The sequence below is a fragment of the Brassica napus genome, chromosome A7 (genome assembly GCF_020379485.1).
Source record: "Brassica napus cultivar Da-Ae chromosome A7, Da-Ae, whole genome shotgun sequence".
In the NCBI taxonomy this organism is placed as follows: Eukaryota; Viridiplantae; Streptophyta; class Magnoliopsida; order Brassicales; family Brassicaceae; genus Brassica; species Brassica napus.
Genome location: NC_063440.1, coordinates 24,431,590 through 24,449,340, shown reverse-complemented (window position 1 = coordinate 24,449,340; position 17,751 = coordinate 24,431,590). Strand labels below are relative to the sequence as shown.

At 39.6% G+C, this 17,751-nt stretch overlaps 5 protein-coding genes across 6 annotated transcripts; 2 read left to right on the top strand and 3 right to left on the bottom strand.

Annotated features, from left to right (window-relative positions):
- Nucleotides 1-556: 556 nt before the first annotated feature.
- Nucleotides 557-5,514, bottom strand: LOC106418678 (PH, RCC1 and FYVE domains-containing protein 1-like). Its single transcript, XM_048736113.1, has 9 exons — nucleotides 5,173-5,514; nucleotides 4,864-4,950; nucleotides 4,570-4,659; nucleotides 4,381-4,467; nucleotides 4,194-4,307; nucleotides 2,097-4,109; nucleotides 1,510-1,656; nucleotides 999-1,432; nucleotides 557-899 (listed from the first exon to the last, which is right to left on the bottom strand). Exons 1-9 carry the CDS (start codon nucleotides 5,218-5,220, stop codon nucleotides 776-778), a joined length of 3,144 nt encoding a protein of 1,047 aa, XP_048592070.1. The 5' UTR covers nucleotides 5,221-5,514; the 3' UTR covers nucleotides 557-775.
- A 1,941-nt stretch (nucleotides 5,515-7,455) lies between these two features.
- On the top strand, nucleotides 7,456-9,039 carry LOC125576318 (ADP-ribosylation factor 2-B-like). Its single transcript, XM_048736115.1, has 7 exons — nucleotides 7,456-7,615; nucleotides 7,765-7,930; nucleotides 8,013-8,083; nucleotides 8,180-8,299; nucleotides 8,413-8,531; nucleotides 8,618-8,699; nucleotides 8,787-9,039. Exons 2-7 carry the CDS (start codon nucleotides 7,783-7,785, stop codon nucleotides 8,790-8,792), a joined length of 546 nt encoding a protein of 181 aa, XP_048592072.1. The 5' UTR covers nucleotides 7,456-7,615; nucleotides 7,765-7,782; the 3' UTR covers nucleotides 8,793-9,039.
- Nucleotides 9,040-9,136: 97 nt separating this feature from the next.
- On the bottom strand, nucleotides 9,137-11,138 carry BNAC06G31500D. 2 transcript variants are annotated; one of them, XM_013858959.3, is made up of 6 exons: nucleotides 10,914-11,138; nucleotides 10,446-10,589; nucleotides 10,203-10,346; nucleotides 9,995-10,117; nucleotides 9,782-9,925; nucleotides 9,137-9,709 (listed from the first exon to the last, which is right to left on the bottom strand). In XM_013858959.3, exons 2-6 carry the CDS (start codon nucleotides 10,566-10,568, stop codon nucleotides 9,281-9,283), a joined length of 963 nt encoding a protein of 320 aa, XP_013714413.2. In that variant the 5' UTR covers nucleotides 10,569-10,589; nucleotides 10,914-11,138; the 3' UTR covers nucleotides 9,137-9,280. The 2 variants fall into 2 exon arrangements, with proteins under 2 accessions (XP_013714413.2, XP_013714412.2); XM_013858958.2 differs by having other exon boundaries at nucleotides 10,807-11,128.
- A 1,610-nt stretch (nucleotides 11,139-12,748) lies between these two features.
- LOC125576319 lies at nucleotides 12,749-13,662 on the top strand. The gene has a single exon (XM_048736116.1). The coding sequence runs from the start codon at nucleotides 12,928-12,930 to the stop codon at nucleotides 13,453-13,455; it is 528 nt and encodes a 175-aa protein (XP_048592073.1). The 5' UTR covers nucleotides 12,749-12,927; the 3' UTR covers nucleotides 13,456-13,662.
- Nucleotides 13,663-13,872: 210 nt separating this feature from the next.
- LOC106416941 (proline-rich receptor-like protein kinase PERK13) lies at nucleotides 13,873-17,650 on the bottom strand. Its single transcript, XM_022709573.2, has 8 exons — nucleotides 16,173-17,650; nucleotides 15,596-16,078; nucleotides 15,416-15,502; nucleotides 15,256-15,326; nucleotides 15,071-15,147; nucleotides 14,748-14,895; nucleotides 14,502-14,663; nucleotides 13,873-14,263 (listed from the first exon to the last, which is right to left on the bottom strand). The coding sequence occupies exons 1-8, from the start codon at nucleotides 17,140-17,142 to the stop codon at nucleotides 14,006-14,008; spliced, it is 2,256 nt and encodes a 751-aa protein (XP_022565294.2). The 5' UTR covers nucleotides 17,143-17,650; the 3' UTR covers nucleotides 13,873-14,005.
- Between the last annotated feature and the right edge of the window lie 101 nt (nucleotides 17,651-17,751).

The window sequence follows — 17,751 nt, the reverse complement described above, 5'->3', positions numbered from 1 at the left end:
TTTTATTGAAAAGTATAAATCTTTATTAAAAATATATAATTTTTTAATTAAAATATTAACCCCATAATAAAATTAATTTATCAGAGTTATACCAACTTAATTCATTAAAAAAATAAAGTTTAATTTTTTAACATAAATAGTCATTTAAAATGAAATACGATAAATAAAGATAAAATTTTTAAATCTTTTATAAAATAAAACACAAATATATGAAATGTGACATTTACTAAATATTTGTCAATTGAAAAAAAAAACAAAAATAAACCCGCCGCGCTTTGAAAGCGCGGGTCAAAATCTAGTATTTAGCTTATAAATGAAGCAAATACAATGAGATTGACAAGCATTGTAGTATTTGATATACAGCAAATAATCTAATATGTATTATTAAAAAGAATGATTACTTACTCAGTTTTGTCTGAGAACTTTTAGGACAAGGGTAAGCTCTCTCTCTCTCTCTCTGTTCATCATCTAACCATACCAAAAACCAAACTCAAATCATTTTCTTTCCTCATACATGAAATAGAGAAACTGAGGCGCAGTGTGGTAGATAAACAAATAGCCAAAACGATGATAATTAGAAAAGAGAAACTGAGTGCAGTGTAGTCAAGAAAAACCTAAACATCATGAAGTTAGCACATACATCAGATTGGAGTTGATTATCAATAAATTATCAAACTCACGACACACTCTTTGTAAACAAAACAATAGATATTCTCTATAATATACAGTGCAAAAAACTGCTTCCTATGCCTGTTGCTTTCGTTGTTTAGTTTGATCATGTCGGGAGCTGTGATTGCACACTTGGTCTATCCGTACCACGAATGTTATACTTTTCGTATACTCTTTCTCGGTTCTCTGTCCACCATGCCTCTGCTTGTTGCTCCTTGAATCTTCTCCGGCTGCAAACAAACAAAAAACCACATTGTTGTTTATCTAATCTCTACAATGCATTGGAGATTAGAAAAAAAGACGTTGATATTGATTCTAATAAATGTTACCTAAAGCGCACACGTTTGAGATCTCTAGTTCCATCTCCTAAAGCCAGTAGTGTGATATAAACACCAGGCTCATACTGTTCGATCCACTCAGCCTCCACTTGAGAAGCATTTGATGTTGCTACTGAGCTTCTCGAGTTTCTGCGAGTGTCGCCATCTTCTGAGAAACCATTACTGATTCTAACACCGTCGCTTTGAAGCTCGTCTGTGTTTCTTGGCGACTGGGAGCTTCGCCAGAGTCCATTCATTGAGCGTGAGGGAGGGGTCAAAGGCGATGCAAGAGGGGTGTCGCTCATTGAATCAGAACGTGATGAACGCTGTCCCTTTGCATTAGCAAAGTGAATCCCGTTTTGCTCAAATCCGTTCAGCAAATTAGTTGTTCTTGCGGTCTCAGCTTCGTGAGCACCAGGTGGTAGCAGCTTCACTATATCCTTCAGCTGGAAAGATCAAACTTAATCATGTTAGTGGGAGTCACAGAGAGACGGTTTAAGAGAAACATAGATAAGAGAGTGACCTGTGTTGTAAGAGATTTTATAACTTCTTTTGCAGCTTCTGATTTGGCAGTTTCCTCTGATGCCAGTTTCATTGCTTCTTGTGCTTTCTTCGCAGACTTCTGGACTTCAAGTTCTTGGACCTCACATCTCTGCCTCAAGCTCTCAGCCTAGAAAACATCAAAGCTTCCTTTTTTATTAAAAAAAAAAACAATTTCGTACGACTGAGTTTAAGGTAGGCCTGCTGATTTTATCCAAACCGAACCAAAATTTATTTGGTTCGGTTTTGGGTTCGGTTTTAAGTTTGGTCTGGTTTGATAGGATTTTAAAAATGATTCGGTTTTAAATTTTTTTAAAAATAACCAAAAATAACTGAACCGAAAAACCAAAATTTACCAAAAATATCCTTTTTAGAAAAGTATACCAACCGAAAACCAAAACAAAATTGGTTATTTTCAGAAATAAAATTAAAAACCGAAATTAACCAAAAACAGAACCAATTTTTTTGGTTCATTTCGGTGGGATTCAGGCCGAACCGAATAAACCGAAACCAAAAATACCCGAACCGAAACTGCAGGCCTAGTTTAAGGAATGTAGTGGACAAGTTTACCTGAGCACGCAATCTGACCACTTCCTGATTCAAAAGCTCATTAGTCTTCTTCAAACTCTCAGTTACACTAGTTGAAAAGCCAATACCAACCATCGAAGGAATGGGAGTAACCGAACGAGTAGGACTAGACCTCCTCGAGAAAGGCGACACAGATCTAGAGCTTCCTCCAGATGGAGTCACCACAGGTTTCGGTGGCCCACGCCTTAACTCAGCCACATTACTAAAAGCATCCCTAAGCTGTAACAAAGGCGTCTGAGAAGTTCTAACAAGAGAGAACGTCTCCCCTTTCCTCCCTTGTCTAGCCGCCCTGCTATCCAGCTGCTTGATCAAATCTATCTTCGACGGTATTCCAGATTTCGCCAGCCTCAGCTCGGCTTTATCCAACCTGTCCTTGTTCTCCCCGGAAAGCCGCGGCATCACGCTACCTTCCGAGGCTTTACTCAGCTTGGAGTAACAAGAATCGCAGACGCGGTAAGGCTTCCCTGGATTAGGCGCCAGGGAAGCCTTCAGAGACTTCTTGGAACTGCACGAGTGGCAGTGGACGAGACCACAGTTGTAACAGTTGTGGCTCTTCTTAGTGAATCCGAACGCCTGTTTACAAGCTGAGCACTGAGTCTGCTCAGCGCCAGAAGCCCACTTGTGAAGACATATCGCCGCCGTGAAGTTTGCGCCGCACGCAATGTATTTCACATGTCTCTCTTTCAAAGCCTCGACTAGAGTCGGCGCGTTACGATCCTCCACGTCTCCGTGACCTAGTCTCCCATTAGCACCTTTCCCCCAAGTAAAAACTTCGTTGCGAGATGTTAACACCGCTACATGATAAGCTCCGCACGCTACTTCTTCAACAGAGTCGTTACTTGCTAAGCAAGGAAGCTTCCCGTCAGCAGTGGGGTTCCCTAGCTGACCGTAGACACTACTACCCATAGTGTAAACTTTACCAGATGTTGTTAATCCGACTGTTAAGCTATGTCCACACGCAACTTTGTAGAAATCATTGTCGATTAGAGATGATACACAAGTGGGTTTAAGACGAGTCTCGTTGTCTCCGTGACCGAGACGGCCCTTGTCACCATCACCCCATGTGAAGAGCTTCCCTGACGACACACTCGAACTGACTTCCACCACCGCAGCAGCGTGCCACACACCGCACGCAACGGCAATAGTCTTCAAACCGGATAAAGACTTGACTTCCCTCGGGTAAAACACAGCTTCCCTGTCCCCATGTCCTAAAACACCAAACGTCCCATCTCCAAAAGTGAAAAGCTGTCCGGTCGATGTTATTAACGCAGTGTGCCACGGTCCGCAGGAGACCGAAGCGATTCGAAGACCTTCCAGAGGACCTGAGATTCTCTTAGGTATCCAGTGACTCACATCGGTGCCATGTCCCAAAAGCCCTGCGTTGTGTGTTCCGTCACCCCATGTGTAGATCTCTCCGTTCATTGTGACAGCGCACGTGTGGAACTCACCGCATGCGACAAAGTCAACGCTAGAACCAGCTAGAGACTCAATAAGCTGTGGGGGCCCACCAGTAACGTCTTTTCCCATCCCATGGCCAAGACGTCCTCCTGATTCCTCACCCCATGTGAACACCTCGCCTTGCCTAGACACTAACGCAGCGTGCTTAACACCGCACGCTACTTGATGTACATCTAAAACCACGTTGGACTCCAACGGCTTTGGAACCAGGACGTTAGACTTTGAGCTAGCGTTCTTATCAGATGGAACTTCACCCCATAGATAAACATCACCTAGAGCGTCACGATCGTCCGGACCAGAGCCGTGGCTTGAAGTGGTGCTTTGAGCACTGGAGACACTAACGCGGAACACGTCTGTTGAAGGTCCTCGTACTGACATGTTTGGGCTGCCTGAGGGCACATGTGACCTTTCGGAACTGACGGAGTTCTCTGTTCTGATAGACTTTGAGAAGGCGGTTGAAGTGTAAGGAACGTCGACGCTGTTGAAATCTCGAGAAGCACAAATTGAGCTGTTGGTTGGACTGCCTACTCTGCTATCCTGAAAGAAAAACACAATGAAGAGGAAATCCAAATAAGACTTGTTCGAAAAGAAAGAATCCATTTGCAATGCTTATTTACTTACGGCAATAGAGAGGCCGTCACTCCAGCCGTCGATTTTGGCGCGGCCACCCTGACCAGATATTAGAGCTTTGAGGCCAGCTATCCACACCTCTGCCTCAACTTTGTCCTTGCAAATCTGTAAAACCAAGGCAACATCTTCAGATAGAGAGGCAGATAGTACAAGAGTGACTAAGTTATGATTCACTAACCACGTCAAGAGTCCGCTTCCTGTTGGAGTATATGAGAGAGAAAGATAAGTAGTCCTTGTCAGGGCGAAGGTAACGTTGGAAAACAGCCTGATAAATATAAAACATGATCAAACTCATAATATGTTACTACAAAGTAATGTCAATTTAGCTGCTTGGGAAACAGAAAGTAGAATTTGAAGAGGAGGTTACAGTTCTTTGGCCTGGAACAATCTTAGATACAGTAGATAACTTCAAACGTTTTTCTCCACCATTTGAGATCCAGATCAAAGATGTCTCATCCTGCAAAATAACATGTCCAAGGTGGGTCAGCTATGAACCATGATGCAGTATTGTAGTACATCATCTGCCTTATAGCACCACTTGGACCCGTGAATCATAATAATAATAATAAAACTGTACAAGCAAGTAGCAGGAAGGAGGAGCTCTATCTAGTCTTCACCGCTAAACCAAATGTATACATATGTTTTTTAAAAGCATACTCACATTGGAGAGTCTAAAGGGACAGAACTTAGGCTTTCCTTTCCGACCATACTTCAAGAGTTGAGCTCCTTTCTTCAAAGCAATTAGAGCCTGCAAAATAAAGGCAGAGGCTTTTGAAGATCTTGTGTGAGAAAATACAATTTTGTTTTAAAAATATATATATAAATTCATCTTTTAGACAACAAATTACAACATTAAAATAAATCACTTTTTATCAGCATTTTTCAAAAAAGCAGAATTGGACTGACATTTCAGACAAGCAACAAAGACAAAAGATCCTGTGTTCATCAAGACATAGACATATGGAAGTACCTGTTCGATGTCTCGCTCGATGCTACCGTAGCTCACGAGATCAGCCATTCCATGAGATTAAGAAACCCTCTCGGATCGCAAAAGGGAGCACCGTTCATCCTAAGCAAACAACACTAGGTGAAGTCTCCGCCTTTCTAACCATCAAATTCCGCTCTTTAACTCTCCCAATTCAAGTTTATATCTTCTCCGGAGCAGGGAAGAAGCGCCGTGAGAGACCGGCTAGAGAGAGAGAGAGGACGAAGAAGGAGAAGAGAGCGCGCGCGCGAACGAGAGAATCAACTTCCTCCTCAAACCGGCAACGAAACTAGTCTTTGCCGAGGAAAGCGAACTACGGACATAGTCAAGGTTAAAAAGTACTAATAAATAAACAAAATCAATCTTATATTTTTAATTTACATTATTCGTTTCAAAAAAAATTATCATTTGAATTTTTTTTTTAAAAAGGTAGACTTTGCAATTAAATTTGTGCATCGTAACTCTTTGTAAAATAATGCTCTGAACCTATATTATTATTTTATCGTAAAACTAATAAAGAAAAATAATCTCATGTAGGACTAAAACATTTTTTTTTGAATTTGAGTTTAGTGTATAATTTAGTATGTAAGAGATTAGCTTAGAATAATAATTTAAAATTTAGAGTAGTTAAATTATCTTAATTTTAAGTAATTTTATTTCAGAAATTTTCTTTTTTGTATTAATTTTTATAATTTTTTACGGTATCTAAGAAATTTATCAAATATATATATATATATTTATTTATTTTACAAAGTGTACTTCTTTGTTTGGAAGAGTTGTGATAGTACCCCAAAAAAATTAAACCGTAGCGGCGGGTTGATAGTTACTAGTTGAACCTGAGATTAGAGGAAGACACGAATCGGCTGACTTTAGAAGAAATGATTTAAGAAACTATAAAATGGAAGTCACGATGAGCTTTTGAGCTTGGAAATTAAGTGTATACTAAGTCTCGTTGTTTATTTTATCTAGAAAATAAAACGGAGCTAGTTGTCTCTCGTTGTCTGTTTCTCTCTCATTCGTGCTCAGGTCTCGTCGCTTTCTCATTTTTATTTAAAAACGTCGCCTCGAAAACAATTAGTTTTGCTGTCTCCGAAAGAGGTTTTTCATGGCAGCACACGAACTAAAAGAGCCATTAGAATTAATCATCACACATCATTTGACATTCTTTTTGACTAAAACACATAGCAATTGACATTACTTTCAAATTTCGTTATGTAAGATATAGCCATGGAAAGGAAAAGCTTCAATCAGTTTTATACCCAATCCATGCATCAACAATGTCCTAATACTAAGAATCTACAGACAACATGGTTCTGTCTGTTACATGTAAGCATGTTCATTTTCTAGTTGTTTCCTCTTTGAATACGATTACTACACTTTGTTTATTGTATTCTCTCTATCTTACAACTACAAGTTGCATTACACCAAGAAAATTAATATCAAATTAATTGTTATTGCAAGTGCACATACTTCTATAATGTTTTGTAATTCCTCCAAGGAAAAGAATAATCAGAAATAGATATATGAGATTTAAATTAAGACAAGTTTAAAAGAATTGCTTGAAAATATAAAAAATTTATTCCAATTCTCAAAAAATATATATAAGAAAAAATTGTAGAAAGTAACAAAACAATTGATTTATGAATTTAAAAGCTTCTACATGTTCCAAGATCCCTAACGAGTGCTTTCTCAGTTGGTAGCAAGTAAATAATGTACTGAACTATCATGAAGCGATCAGTTCTGTTGTGATTCACCATTAACTTGTCAAAGCATGGTTTATTCATCACAGAACCATTGAGTTAAGACGATCTCAAGAAATAAATAAATACTCTTGCAGACATCAACGGTTAACACAAACCAAAACAACGTACAAGAACAGAACCAAACTAAAACCAAACTGAAAGGTTAAACCAGGTTCAATTTTTTAATAAATTGATTAGTTTGTTATTTTAAACTGGAATTTTTGAGACCTCTTTAAAACAAATCTTAATATAACAAAAATGAAGATGAAGTAAATAGAATGTCTTAAAATTTCCTAATACTTAACTAAAAATATATCATTAGTAGATGTATGTAATCATGCTATATTAATTAGTTAAATCGCTACAAAATTCATATATCGAGTTTGGAGATGAAGTAGCATCAAAGGAAGGAGCTATTATTGTTCACGTGTCGACTATTGATTAATTAAGACTGTATTACCCCGTGAGGAAGAAGAACATATACTCGGTCAACGAAGATTCAAAGGGGTACGTTCGTAACTTTCTCTTATTTGTTTCGTTAACCGGCGTGAAAAGCGACGTACAAGCCGGTAACCCTTTCCCCTTATTAAAAAGAAAAAAAATCAATCTTCCCACTAATAATCCTTTGATTCATCATCGTCGTCGCGTCTCTCTTAAGCTTCTCTCGCAGATCCTCCGGTGCAGAGGTACGCTTTCTCTGATCTGGATCTATGCTTTTCTGCGGATCTGTAATCATTTCCCAGTTATTAGCTTCTGAGTTGTAGAAGATGTGATCCGTTATGCATGTTTCAACCTCTGTGTGTTGGATCTACCTGATCCGTTGTGGTTTTTGCAGTTTAAAAGGAAAAAAAAAATGGGGTTGAGTTTCGCGAAGCTGTTTAGCAAGCTCTTTGCAAAGAAGGAGATGAGGATTCTGATGGTTGGTCTTGATGCTGCTGGTAAGACCACTATTCTCTACAAGCTCAAGCTCGGTGAGATTGTCACCACCATCCCCACTATTGGTATGCTTCTCCTTCACACCATCATGATAATACTATTGGTTTTGTGATTGTGATGAATATTAAACTCAAGGTTCATAAACAGGTTTCAATGTGGAAACTGTGGAGTACAAGAACATCAGTTTCACTGTGTGGGATGTCGGGGGTCAGGACAAGGTATGGTATTAAATTCTTCAGCAGTATTGTGTATCTCACGTTTCTGCGGAAAGTAAATTTCTATGCTAGTACTGAAGAAACTAACTTGATTTTCAGATCCGTCCTTTGTGGAGGCACTACTTCCAGAACACTCAGGGTCTGATCTTTGTCGTGGACAGCAACGATAGGGACAGAGTTGTTGAGGCTAGAGATGAACTTCACAGGATGCTTAATGAGGTTCATATTGATTGCTAATTAAACTCCTTGAACAGAATATTTTGTAGAGTATATATTTCATCATTACCCATTTAGAAAGTCTTATACTTGCCAACTGTATTCCTCTTTTGCAGGATGAGCTGCGTGATGCTGTGTTGCTTGTGTTTGCCAACAAACAAGATCTTCCAAACGCTATGAATGCCGCCGAAATCACAGATAAGCTTGGCCTTCACTCCCTGCGTCAGCGTCACTGGTAAATAAACATATCCTAGCAATTCTCTGAAAATTTAAACCATTCTTTTGTTTTTAAATTTATATGTCTTCCTTTGCAATCGACAGGTACATTCAGAGCACATGCGCCACGTCAGGTGAAGGACTGTACGAAGGTCTGGACTGGCTATCCAACAACATCGCTGGCAAGGTAACAAAAGCTTACAAAAAAAAAAACAAATCTTACAAAAGATTGTTTCTTCTTTTCTGCGACGCTTATACTCTCTCCCTTACGCAGGCGTAATGAAGTAAAATAGCATTGCATCGAGATGCTTCTTCCTGCTGTATGTTGGTAAAGTTTCTGGATGCAAGAGAAAGCTTATAAATATTATATGAACCTTTTTGCTACTGGCTATTGTATGAATGTTCTGATTGTGCAAGTAGATGTGTACCTAAAAACCTTACTAGTATGAGCCCCTTTAAATAGTTTTCGTGCATTTTTATTTGTTCAAACCTTGGATTGATGAATGAATGTTATTGCTTTCTTGTTACATTATGTACTTCATTTGCAAGCGTGGGCATAATAAGATAAATTCTTTAGTACATATTGAATATTTCTTCGTCATTTGTAGTTCGTAGAGCCATGGCTGTAGAAAAATTTCAACATTCTCCATTAGTGATGAATTGTATCTTAGGACAGCAAGCGTATACGTATCTGATCCCAAAAGTCATGAACATTTCTATGACCAACCAAAATCATGGACTGGGTTACAGTTTTCCTCAAGAACTGAATCAGCACAAATCTTTTCGACGTCTCCTTGATGTTCTTCTGTGTGCAGCCCATCTCTCCTTTATATCTCCGGGATTCACAATCATTTGCTCATCCAGCGACTGACTATCATCCGTCTCTCCGGTTGCCAAACGTTTGCGGATCTTAGCGGTCTCAGCCAACAAGTCATGGATGAGCATCTCTGTTGTCTTGGCCGTGATGCCTCTCAGATACCAAGAAATGGGAGGTGGTGGAACAATCGCAGGCTGTATTAGCTGGTCAAGCGTCACCTTTGATCCGACCCTCCCTTTACCTCCAGTACACTGCTCATACTCCTCCAGTGTTTTTGGTTTCAGACGATCGCACATATGCTCGTCCACAAACAAAGGCTTTACTTTCCAGTTTCCTTCGAATCTCTTCATGAACCCGCTCTTCACTTGCTTGAATTTCATCTGCAAACACATTTCCTTTTCACAAACCACTCACGAAAAAGACTCAAAAGACTTTTTGTTTAGTAGTCTTACCGAGTGATCTGCTCGGTTTTGATCAACCAAGACATGAACTGAGATTGTTCCAGACCACCAGAGAAATCTCCACAAAGCAGCTTGTTCTACTTCCACCACTTGCCTCAATCCTTCATCCACCACTACTTTCCGCGACAGAACCTCCTATAAATGTGATCACAGGTCAGGCTGGAGCTTAACCTCTAATGGAGGAAGAAGGTAAGATAGAAGTACCTTGATATTCTTGAAGACCCTTCTGTTGTCAGGGTCAATCACAATGTTATAAACTGCATCAGGGGGTAAACCAACATTCACCTCAGCTTTGAGATTGCAAAGCGACCCTTTCGGAATACTCACCTGCCAAGATTAAATTATCTCTGTCATATAACAAGATTCTCTCACTAGCGCTGAAAAGAACCGGCTAGTGAAGTCTATTGATCACCTTAACGACTGGGGGTTGATCAGTCCACGAAGGGTTTCCTCTCCAACTATCTAGCTGCTTCTCCAGGTCCATTTGTATGGAGTTAGATGAGATTTCATTATCTTCCCTCCCATGCTTATCAGCGGTCAGATTCTTCAGCTGGGACTGTGCAAAGAGCGCAAAAACGCTTCTTTTGTTGTCAGTACGTTAGAAGATAAAAAACATCAAAGGACATTGAAAGCATGTGTGAAACCAAATTATAACCTTAACACGAGCTTGAAGCTTCTGAGAGAGTCCAACGAATCTAGAGAATGCAGGATCAAACACACTTGAGACTACATTTCTCTTGGTGTCTGAACCAGTATTGTTAACATTAGCCTTTCCCATTTATGTCTTGAATATAAAGCACTGGAACCAATCAAAAGTTTATCATCATGGGACATGGCTAAGAAAAAAATCAACTTTGATCATCAGAACCAAAAATATAATAGCACAGAGCCAATTCGGACATTAAAAAAAACACATGAACAAAGAACAAAGCATCAATAAGTTAATCACGCAATCAAAGTAAAGCTGACAAATTAATATTTTATCTTAACTATAGTAAAAGCAACTTTTATTTTACCCGCGACGACGAAGCACTAATCACTATCAGATCTGAAGCAGAGAATCAATCTGTGAGAGCATTAAAGCGAGAGACTGAGCTTTTTTGTTTCCTCCGACAATCCTCACCGAGATCGAGAGGATACACAGGCGTGATCTTCCAAACAGCGATCGACAAAGCGTAAAAGAACAAGAGCTTCTTGTAGTGGTCCAGTCGTATGGAAGCTTTTATGTTTGGTGTTTGGGTCACACAAACCACCATGTGATACACATGGACGAAGAAGATTGCGATGCGACGGTCCTAGAGTGGCAAACCTTGCAGACAAAAGAGACCAGACCATTGAGGAACACGGTTGCCACGTGTCGTTTTCTAGCTGGACTTAACGCGGAAAATAAGATGGTAACGTTGAAATTCTCGCCACGCTGTGACGAACTGCGTGCCGTTTTGGCCGAATACGTCATCAGTTAATATGGTGAATCATGAATGAAGTTACTTGAGATTTTCATTTTTCTTTATTTTATACATATTTTTTCTTATTTTCATTAATTTGGACCAAGTTCTATCTTTGATTTTCTTAAGAATATAGTAATGATTCTAAAGCATTATATTGGCTTCTTTTTAGAGACTAGAGAATAAGATCGCATAGAAGGTAAATAAAAGTTCAAGACACATAAAATTTCAATAAACAATTCATTATTGGTAAAGAAAATAAAATAGAAATAAATTCAATAACAAACTATTGAAGATGTATGCCGTTTTGGCGAAAACATCATCACTGCGTAGTGATGGCTCCTTTGCTCTATGGTGAATGAAATTACTTTAGTTTCTCTGTTTTTCGTTACTTTCGGACATAACTTATCTTATTTCATTAACTTGGACCAAATTGTTTCTTTGATTTTCACAAAAAAAGTATTAATGATTCAGAAACATTATATCGGCTTCTTTTGTATATGCTTAATATACAAAACAAACTGTAAACATAGAAGGGGAAACAAGAGCAAAAAATAGACAAATGCTCTAACAAAAAAATTAATAACAAACTATTAAGAATGACTCTATTAGCGAAGGAAGAATGACTTATCAATTAGTGACCCATTATAATGAGTACTGAATTTGGTCCATTAAGAGACATGAAGGCCTTATCAGGAGTTATCACACAAGGAATATTTTTCTTTCTTCGTAAAAAAAGAAAAGCAAATAAAGAATCAAAATTTTAAAATCTAAAGATGATCACATTAGGCCATTGTGATTGATAAGAAAATGTCATTGTGAACATTTCAACTTTCAACATTATCTTGGGAAGAAAAGGACATTCAAGGAGACAAAAAGTTTGAAAATAATATGAAAAGGAAAAGATGAAAACAGATATTTGCGTGAAAGAACTCAAAATGTGTTTTACACTAATCCCTATGTTGAATACATTCCAATAACATCCTCTCTTGTGGAACCCCACTCCAAAACTAAAGTAAGTAAATGCTATTAGAAATCCACAAGAAAAGTGACCTCTTAATACTAAAGTAGACTTGATGGTGTACAAGTATTTTATGCAAGATTAGTGGATCCATATTCCCACTTTTATTTGAAAATGAAAAATCTGATGATTTCACTCCTGATATTGAGGCCAGCTTTATAAAAATCAAAATTTATTTTAGTAAAGAATACACAAGATACATACAAGCACTATGGGATTGAAAATTTGAGACTGAAAAATAGTGAAAGAGGTGATGATTGGTAAAGCAGCATGCCCACTCATCATATCTTTAGATTCATATCTTTATTGGAAACAATGAGTTGTGTGTCTCATCTCAAAAATACTTAACCAAATTCTCACTTTCTCTTCTAACAAAGCAATCAGAAAATGTTCGAAAGTGCATCTCTTTAAATAAATTCACATTGTTGATGACAAACAATAAAAAACAAACCCACATTACTTTTTTATTAAAGCAATATGTAACTTTATTTCAAGAAAAAAACACCATGCCTTGAATAAACTTTATTTATGGAGAATGATGATAGAGAAGAGTGTTAGCACTATTAATACATTGGTCATTTCAGATGGAAATGACATAAATTGAAGTGCTCTTCAACATCACAGAGCTCCCAAAATCTCACAATCAAAACCAAGCCCAAAAACAACAAAAAATGGAAGATCAACAACAGCAGCAGCCACAACAACAACAGCAGCAACAACAACAACAGTTTCAGCAACCTCTGGTTGTGTATCCATCTTCTTCTACTTCAACACCTTCCTCTTATGCGCCTCCTTCTTCATCTGGTTCAAGTGGCTCATTCGGTACAGCTTTCATAGTTATAGCTGCCATCCTAATCTTAGCAGCACTGGCTTGTGTGTTTGGAAGGCTATGCAACCGCGGTCGCAAAGATCACAAAAACAAAAACAAACCCTCAAAGCATGAGAAGCCGTCGTCAAAGAAGAGCCGTGAGATCAGACCTGTGGAGCGTGAGCCAAGAGAGAGAGGTGATGATTTGGAGTTTGGGTTTGATATAAAGCGTCCTGGTCCAATGAGCAAACCTTCTGGTCCTATGAGCAAACCATCTGGTCGAAACGGAGGAGACATTGAGTTTGGGTTTGATAACAAGAGAGGAGGAGGAGGAGGAGGAGGAAAGAAAGGACCACCTCCAGTTGTTAAACATGGAGTAAGGTTCCAGTGACCGGCAAAATGGTGGTTGGGGCTTCAAGCACCGGTCAGGAGAATGATCTAAATAAGACAAGAGACTTACTCAAGCTTGTTTAGCTTTATCTATTTCTTGTTTGTTTTTGTTTGTAGTGTTTCTTGTTTTGGGTCTATTGGTTTTGTTTCATATAAGTATGGAACTTTGGATATTAAGTTATATATGAAATCAAGATGATAAGTAACATATAACAGGTCTGTAAAAGATGTTACATATCAGAAGATAAAATTCTTCATTTTCCTCATCACACTCAACAAAAATCTGAAACCAAACACATAAACAAAAAGCAAACAAGATTCAAATCACTCTTTCAGAACTTCTATGAGTTCTTTTTCTTTCTTTCTTTCTTTTTTGCTTTTTCTTGTTCTAACCTATAATAAGTTTTTTGAGGCAAATGGCCATTATGGAGCAAAACCAAAAGGTGGCTATGCAAGAAAATGCACCTCACACAAAAATACAAAGAGCATTAATGATGTACAGAGAGCTCAAGCATGAGTGAAGAGGTATAGTAACTTCACCTATGTTTGAATCAGTACTGCCTGTTATTGAACTTTCGGTTCTCAGATTCGTTCCTCGTGAACTCAGTGGAAGCTCCATAGGATCCTCTACTGGAGCTTCGGACAGAGTAGTCTCCTGAATCTGAGCTGTCATCAAAACCAAACGCCATTTTCCTAAACTTCATGGCGTCTGAGTTATACTGACCAGAGTCATAAGAACTGGTTTGTCCCACTTTGCTTCCGTTGCTAATGTCTCCCATGTCTCCTTCACTGTCCAGTGCTCTCACAACCTTATTTCAAACCAAGTTTTATGGGAGAAGATAAGTTTTCAAATTTGACCAACTAGAACATGAGATGTATATTTGTGCTATCTATGTGACATTTGATTAGTCAATATTGTTGCTACTAATATGGATTTTGAGAGTTAAGTAATAAGAGAGTGAGTCATAGGCATATAAACTTCTTCATTTTGGGAGAGTTTTTGTCTATTCATAAAGAGCTTGTTGGAAAGTGTAAAAAGAAAATCACCTGAGCCATGCGTGGACGTTTAGGACCAGAATGCCTAATACATGCAGCAGCCGTTTCAATCATTCTAAAAACTTCATTTTCAACGTAATTGTTTTGGAGCCGTCTATCAACCAAATCGCTGAAATCGCCAGTCTCAATGGCTTTGTGAAGCAGCGGACGAGCCTGTGAGTTTTATGGATTATGTCTTTTGAGTAACTATAACCAACCATGTATAACAGGAATGTTTTCAGACTGGTATTTACTAACCCATTCGACCAAACTCTCTTCTCCTAGAGGCTGGTACTGGTCGACTGGTTTGCGTCCAGTTACTAGCTCTAAGAGAACAACCCCAAATGAGAAAACATCTGATCTATCCGTCAGTTTCCCGCTTTGTGCATATTCTGGTGCCAAGTACCTGAAAAACAAAACCCAATAACGAAGCTCATGTACTTTTCAACAACTTAAATGTTTTGGCAATAAAACATTTCAGCCTTATAACATCTCTATATAAACAAACTGGTTAACCATTGTCAGTTCTAGAAGTTCAAGCACCTAATACTATAAAAGAATTTTTCTTCTCAAAATCTTACCCAAATGTTCCCATAACACGAGTTGATACATGGGTTTGTGTTGAATCATTGAGCTTGGCAAGTCCAAAGTCAGCAACCTAAACACCAAAGAAGCAGAAAGTTAAGAACAAATAAAAGTATTATCAACTAAAACTTTACAGCCAAACAGCAGAAGTGTTAAAAAAAAGGATGGTTGTCTATATTGCCTGAGCTTCAAAGTCATCGTCCAGCAGGATGTTTGCTGACTTTATGTCCCTGTGAATGATTTTTGGGTGACCTGCAAAACAAAACAAAAGATGGCGATTCATCCTCCCTCTGTGATTATGAAACGCCTAAGTATTGCCTTCACAGGCATAAAGGACTTACAGTCTTCGTGCAAATACGCCAAACCTTTGGCAGAACCTATAGCGATTCGGACTCTCTTAGCCCATTCTAGGACTGGCCTTCCTTTCCCTGTCAAGAAATACAACTCCATGTAAGTAAGTGTAAAAGAAACAACATGTCAACTAACACACATAATGAAGAAAATGGTAAATGAATCCTCACCATGCAAATGATGCTCCAAGGTCTGGTTAGGAACATACTCATAGATAAGCAACCTCTCAACATCCGAAATGCAGTAGCCAACCAGAGAAACCAAATGACGATGGTGAACACGGCTAATGATCTCAACCTCCGCTTTAAACTCACGGTCACCTTGTCCACTACCAACCTTAAGCTGCTTCACAGCAACTAGTTTTCCGTCGTGCAGTTTACCTTTATAGACACAACCAAACCCACCTTCACCGAGTATGTTTCGCTGAGCGAATCCTTCGGTTATGTCCATTAGCTCTTCATAAGTGAAATGCGTCTGACCACTTCCCATCACGGCCGAATCAGGTGGGTAACCTCTTTGGCTCCCTCTTTGGCTACCAAAGCTGGTTCTGGTGTTGTCGGACTGTTGTTGTGTGTTGTAAGACTGTTGTTGTGTGTTGTAACCACCAGGAACAGAGTACCCCTTTGTTGTGTTCTGTCCGTGTAACAAACCATCTATACATGGTTTTTAAAAAGGGTTAAAGATTTGTGTTTGTTTAAGACAGAACATGAAGATGAGAGATTGATCAAGATTTTTTTTTTTTTTTACCTGATTGGATGGAGAAGTTTGGAGGAGGCATGTATTGTGAGTCACTGTAGGCATCAACGTTTCTCTTTTTCTTTCTTCTGACAAAGAACAAGACGGCGACTACGGCGATGATTGCGAACCCGGCTACTGCCATTCCGGCCATAGTCTTCCCTTGATAGCCATTGTCATTGCCGTTTGGAGGCGGCGGCGGGAAGCTGGGGACTCCGGTAGAGGGAGACTTGAGAGGTCCGCCTGCGGCGGTGGACTTGGGCGGTAGTGCGTGAGGTGCGTTGAGCGGTGGCGGCGCGTTTGAAGGAGATTTGGTGGGTGCTCCAGGTGGTGGTGGTGATGATTTTTTCTTCTTCTTGGGTGCTGACTTCGGTGAAGACGTAGGAGGAGGAGACGATTTTTCCGAAGGCGGAGGAGACGATTTCTCCGGAGGCGGAGGAGATGATTTCTCTGAAGGCAGAGGAGATGATTTCTCCGGAGGTGGAGGAGATGATTTTTCCGATGGCGGAGGAGATGATTTCTCCGGCGGTGGCTGAGGAGGAGGAGAGCTGTCTTCTTCATTTGGTGGAGGCGGTGGTGGTTCAGATTCCTCCGGAGGAGGAGGAGGTGGAGGAGAGTTAGTGGGCTCCGGTGGTGGTGAACCGGAGTCTACAGGTGTGGGGTCAGCTGGAGGTGGAGCATCCGGGGGTGGGGAATCAGGCGGGGGCTCGGATACAGGAGGAGGAGTCGCCGGCGGCGGAGATGACGAATCAGGCGGCGGAGTTGAATCAGACGGTGGAGTAGGAGGTGGTGCTGAATCAGCTGGTGGAGGAGCAGAACCACCGGTGGAGTTATCAGGTGGCGGAGTTGAATCAGCGGGGGGACTAGGAGGTGGTGCTGAATCGGTTGGTGGAGGAGCAGAACCACCACCGGTGGAGTTATCCGGCGGCGGAGTTGAATCGGAGGAAGGTGCTGGTGGGGAAGAACTGGGCGAGTCAGACATTTTATTCCCCAGAAACAACACTCAAATCCAGAAGGTCCTTAGTGAAACCGATCAACTTGATTAAAAAGAACTCTACAGATTACAAAAGAATTACTATATTACAGTCTGCAACTGGAAATAACTAATTAAAAAGTCTGAAACAGAAGACTCAAATTAACTAATTATTTTTTTCTAGTTTTAAGGTTTATAAAGCGAGGACCTGGACATAAGCTGGACAGAGAGAGAGGAGATATGCGTTCCATTACAGAAGTATAATTTGAAGATGTCAAATGCAAATAAATAAATAAAAAAACATGATAATGGAGGTCCTCTCTCTCTCTCTGTCCTTGTTTCGTTTTCCCGGGAAAATAATAAAAAGAATAACGGAGGTAAGAGGTCGCCATGATCGTTCTTTTTTTTGAATTATTAAGTGACTGAGAGTTGGAGTCACGTCGTGTACCGTTTGACCCGAGAATCCATACCCGCGCAAATTTAACGGATTCGTTTTTTAAATCTTCTCTAACCCCATCGGATTGCTAGGAGATAAGAAAGTCATGGATCAGATTTTCAAAGCCCATAACTTTGTTCAGCCCATATTTCAAACCCGATAGAAAAATCTAGTCCGTTTTT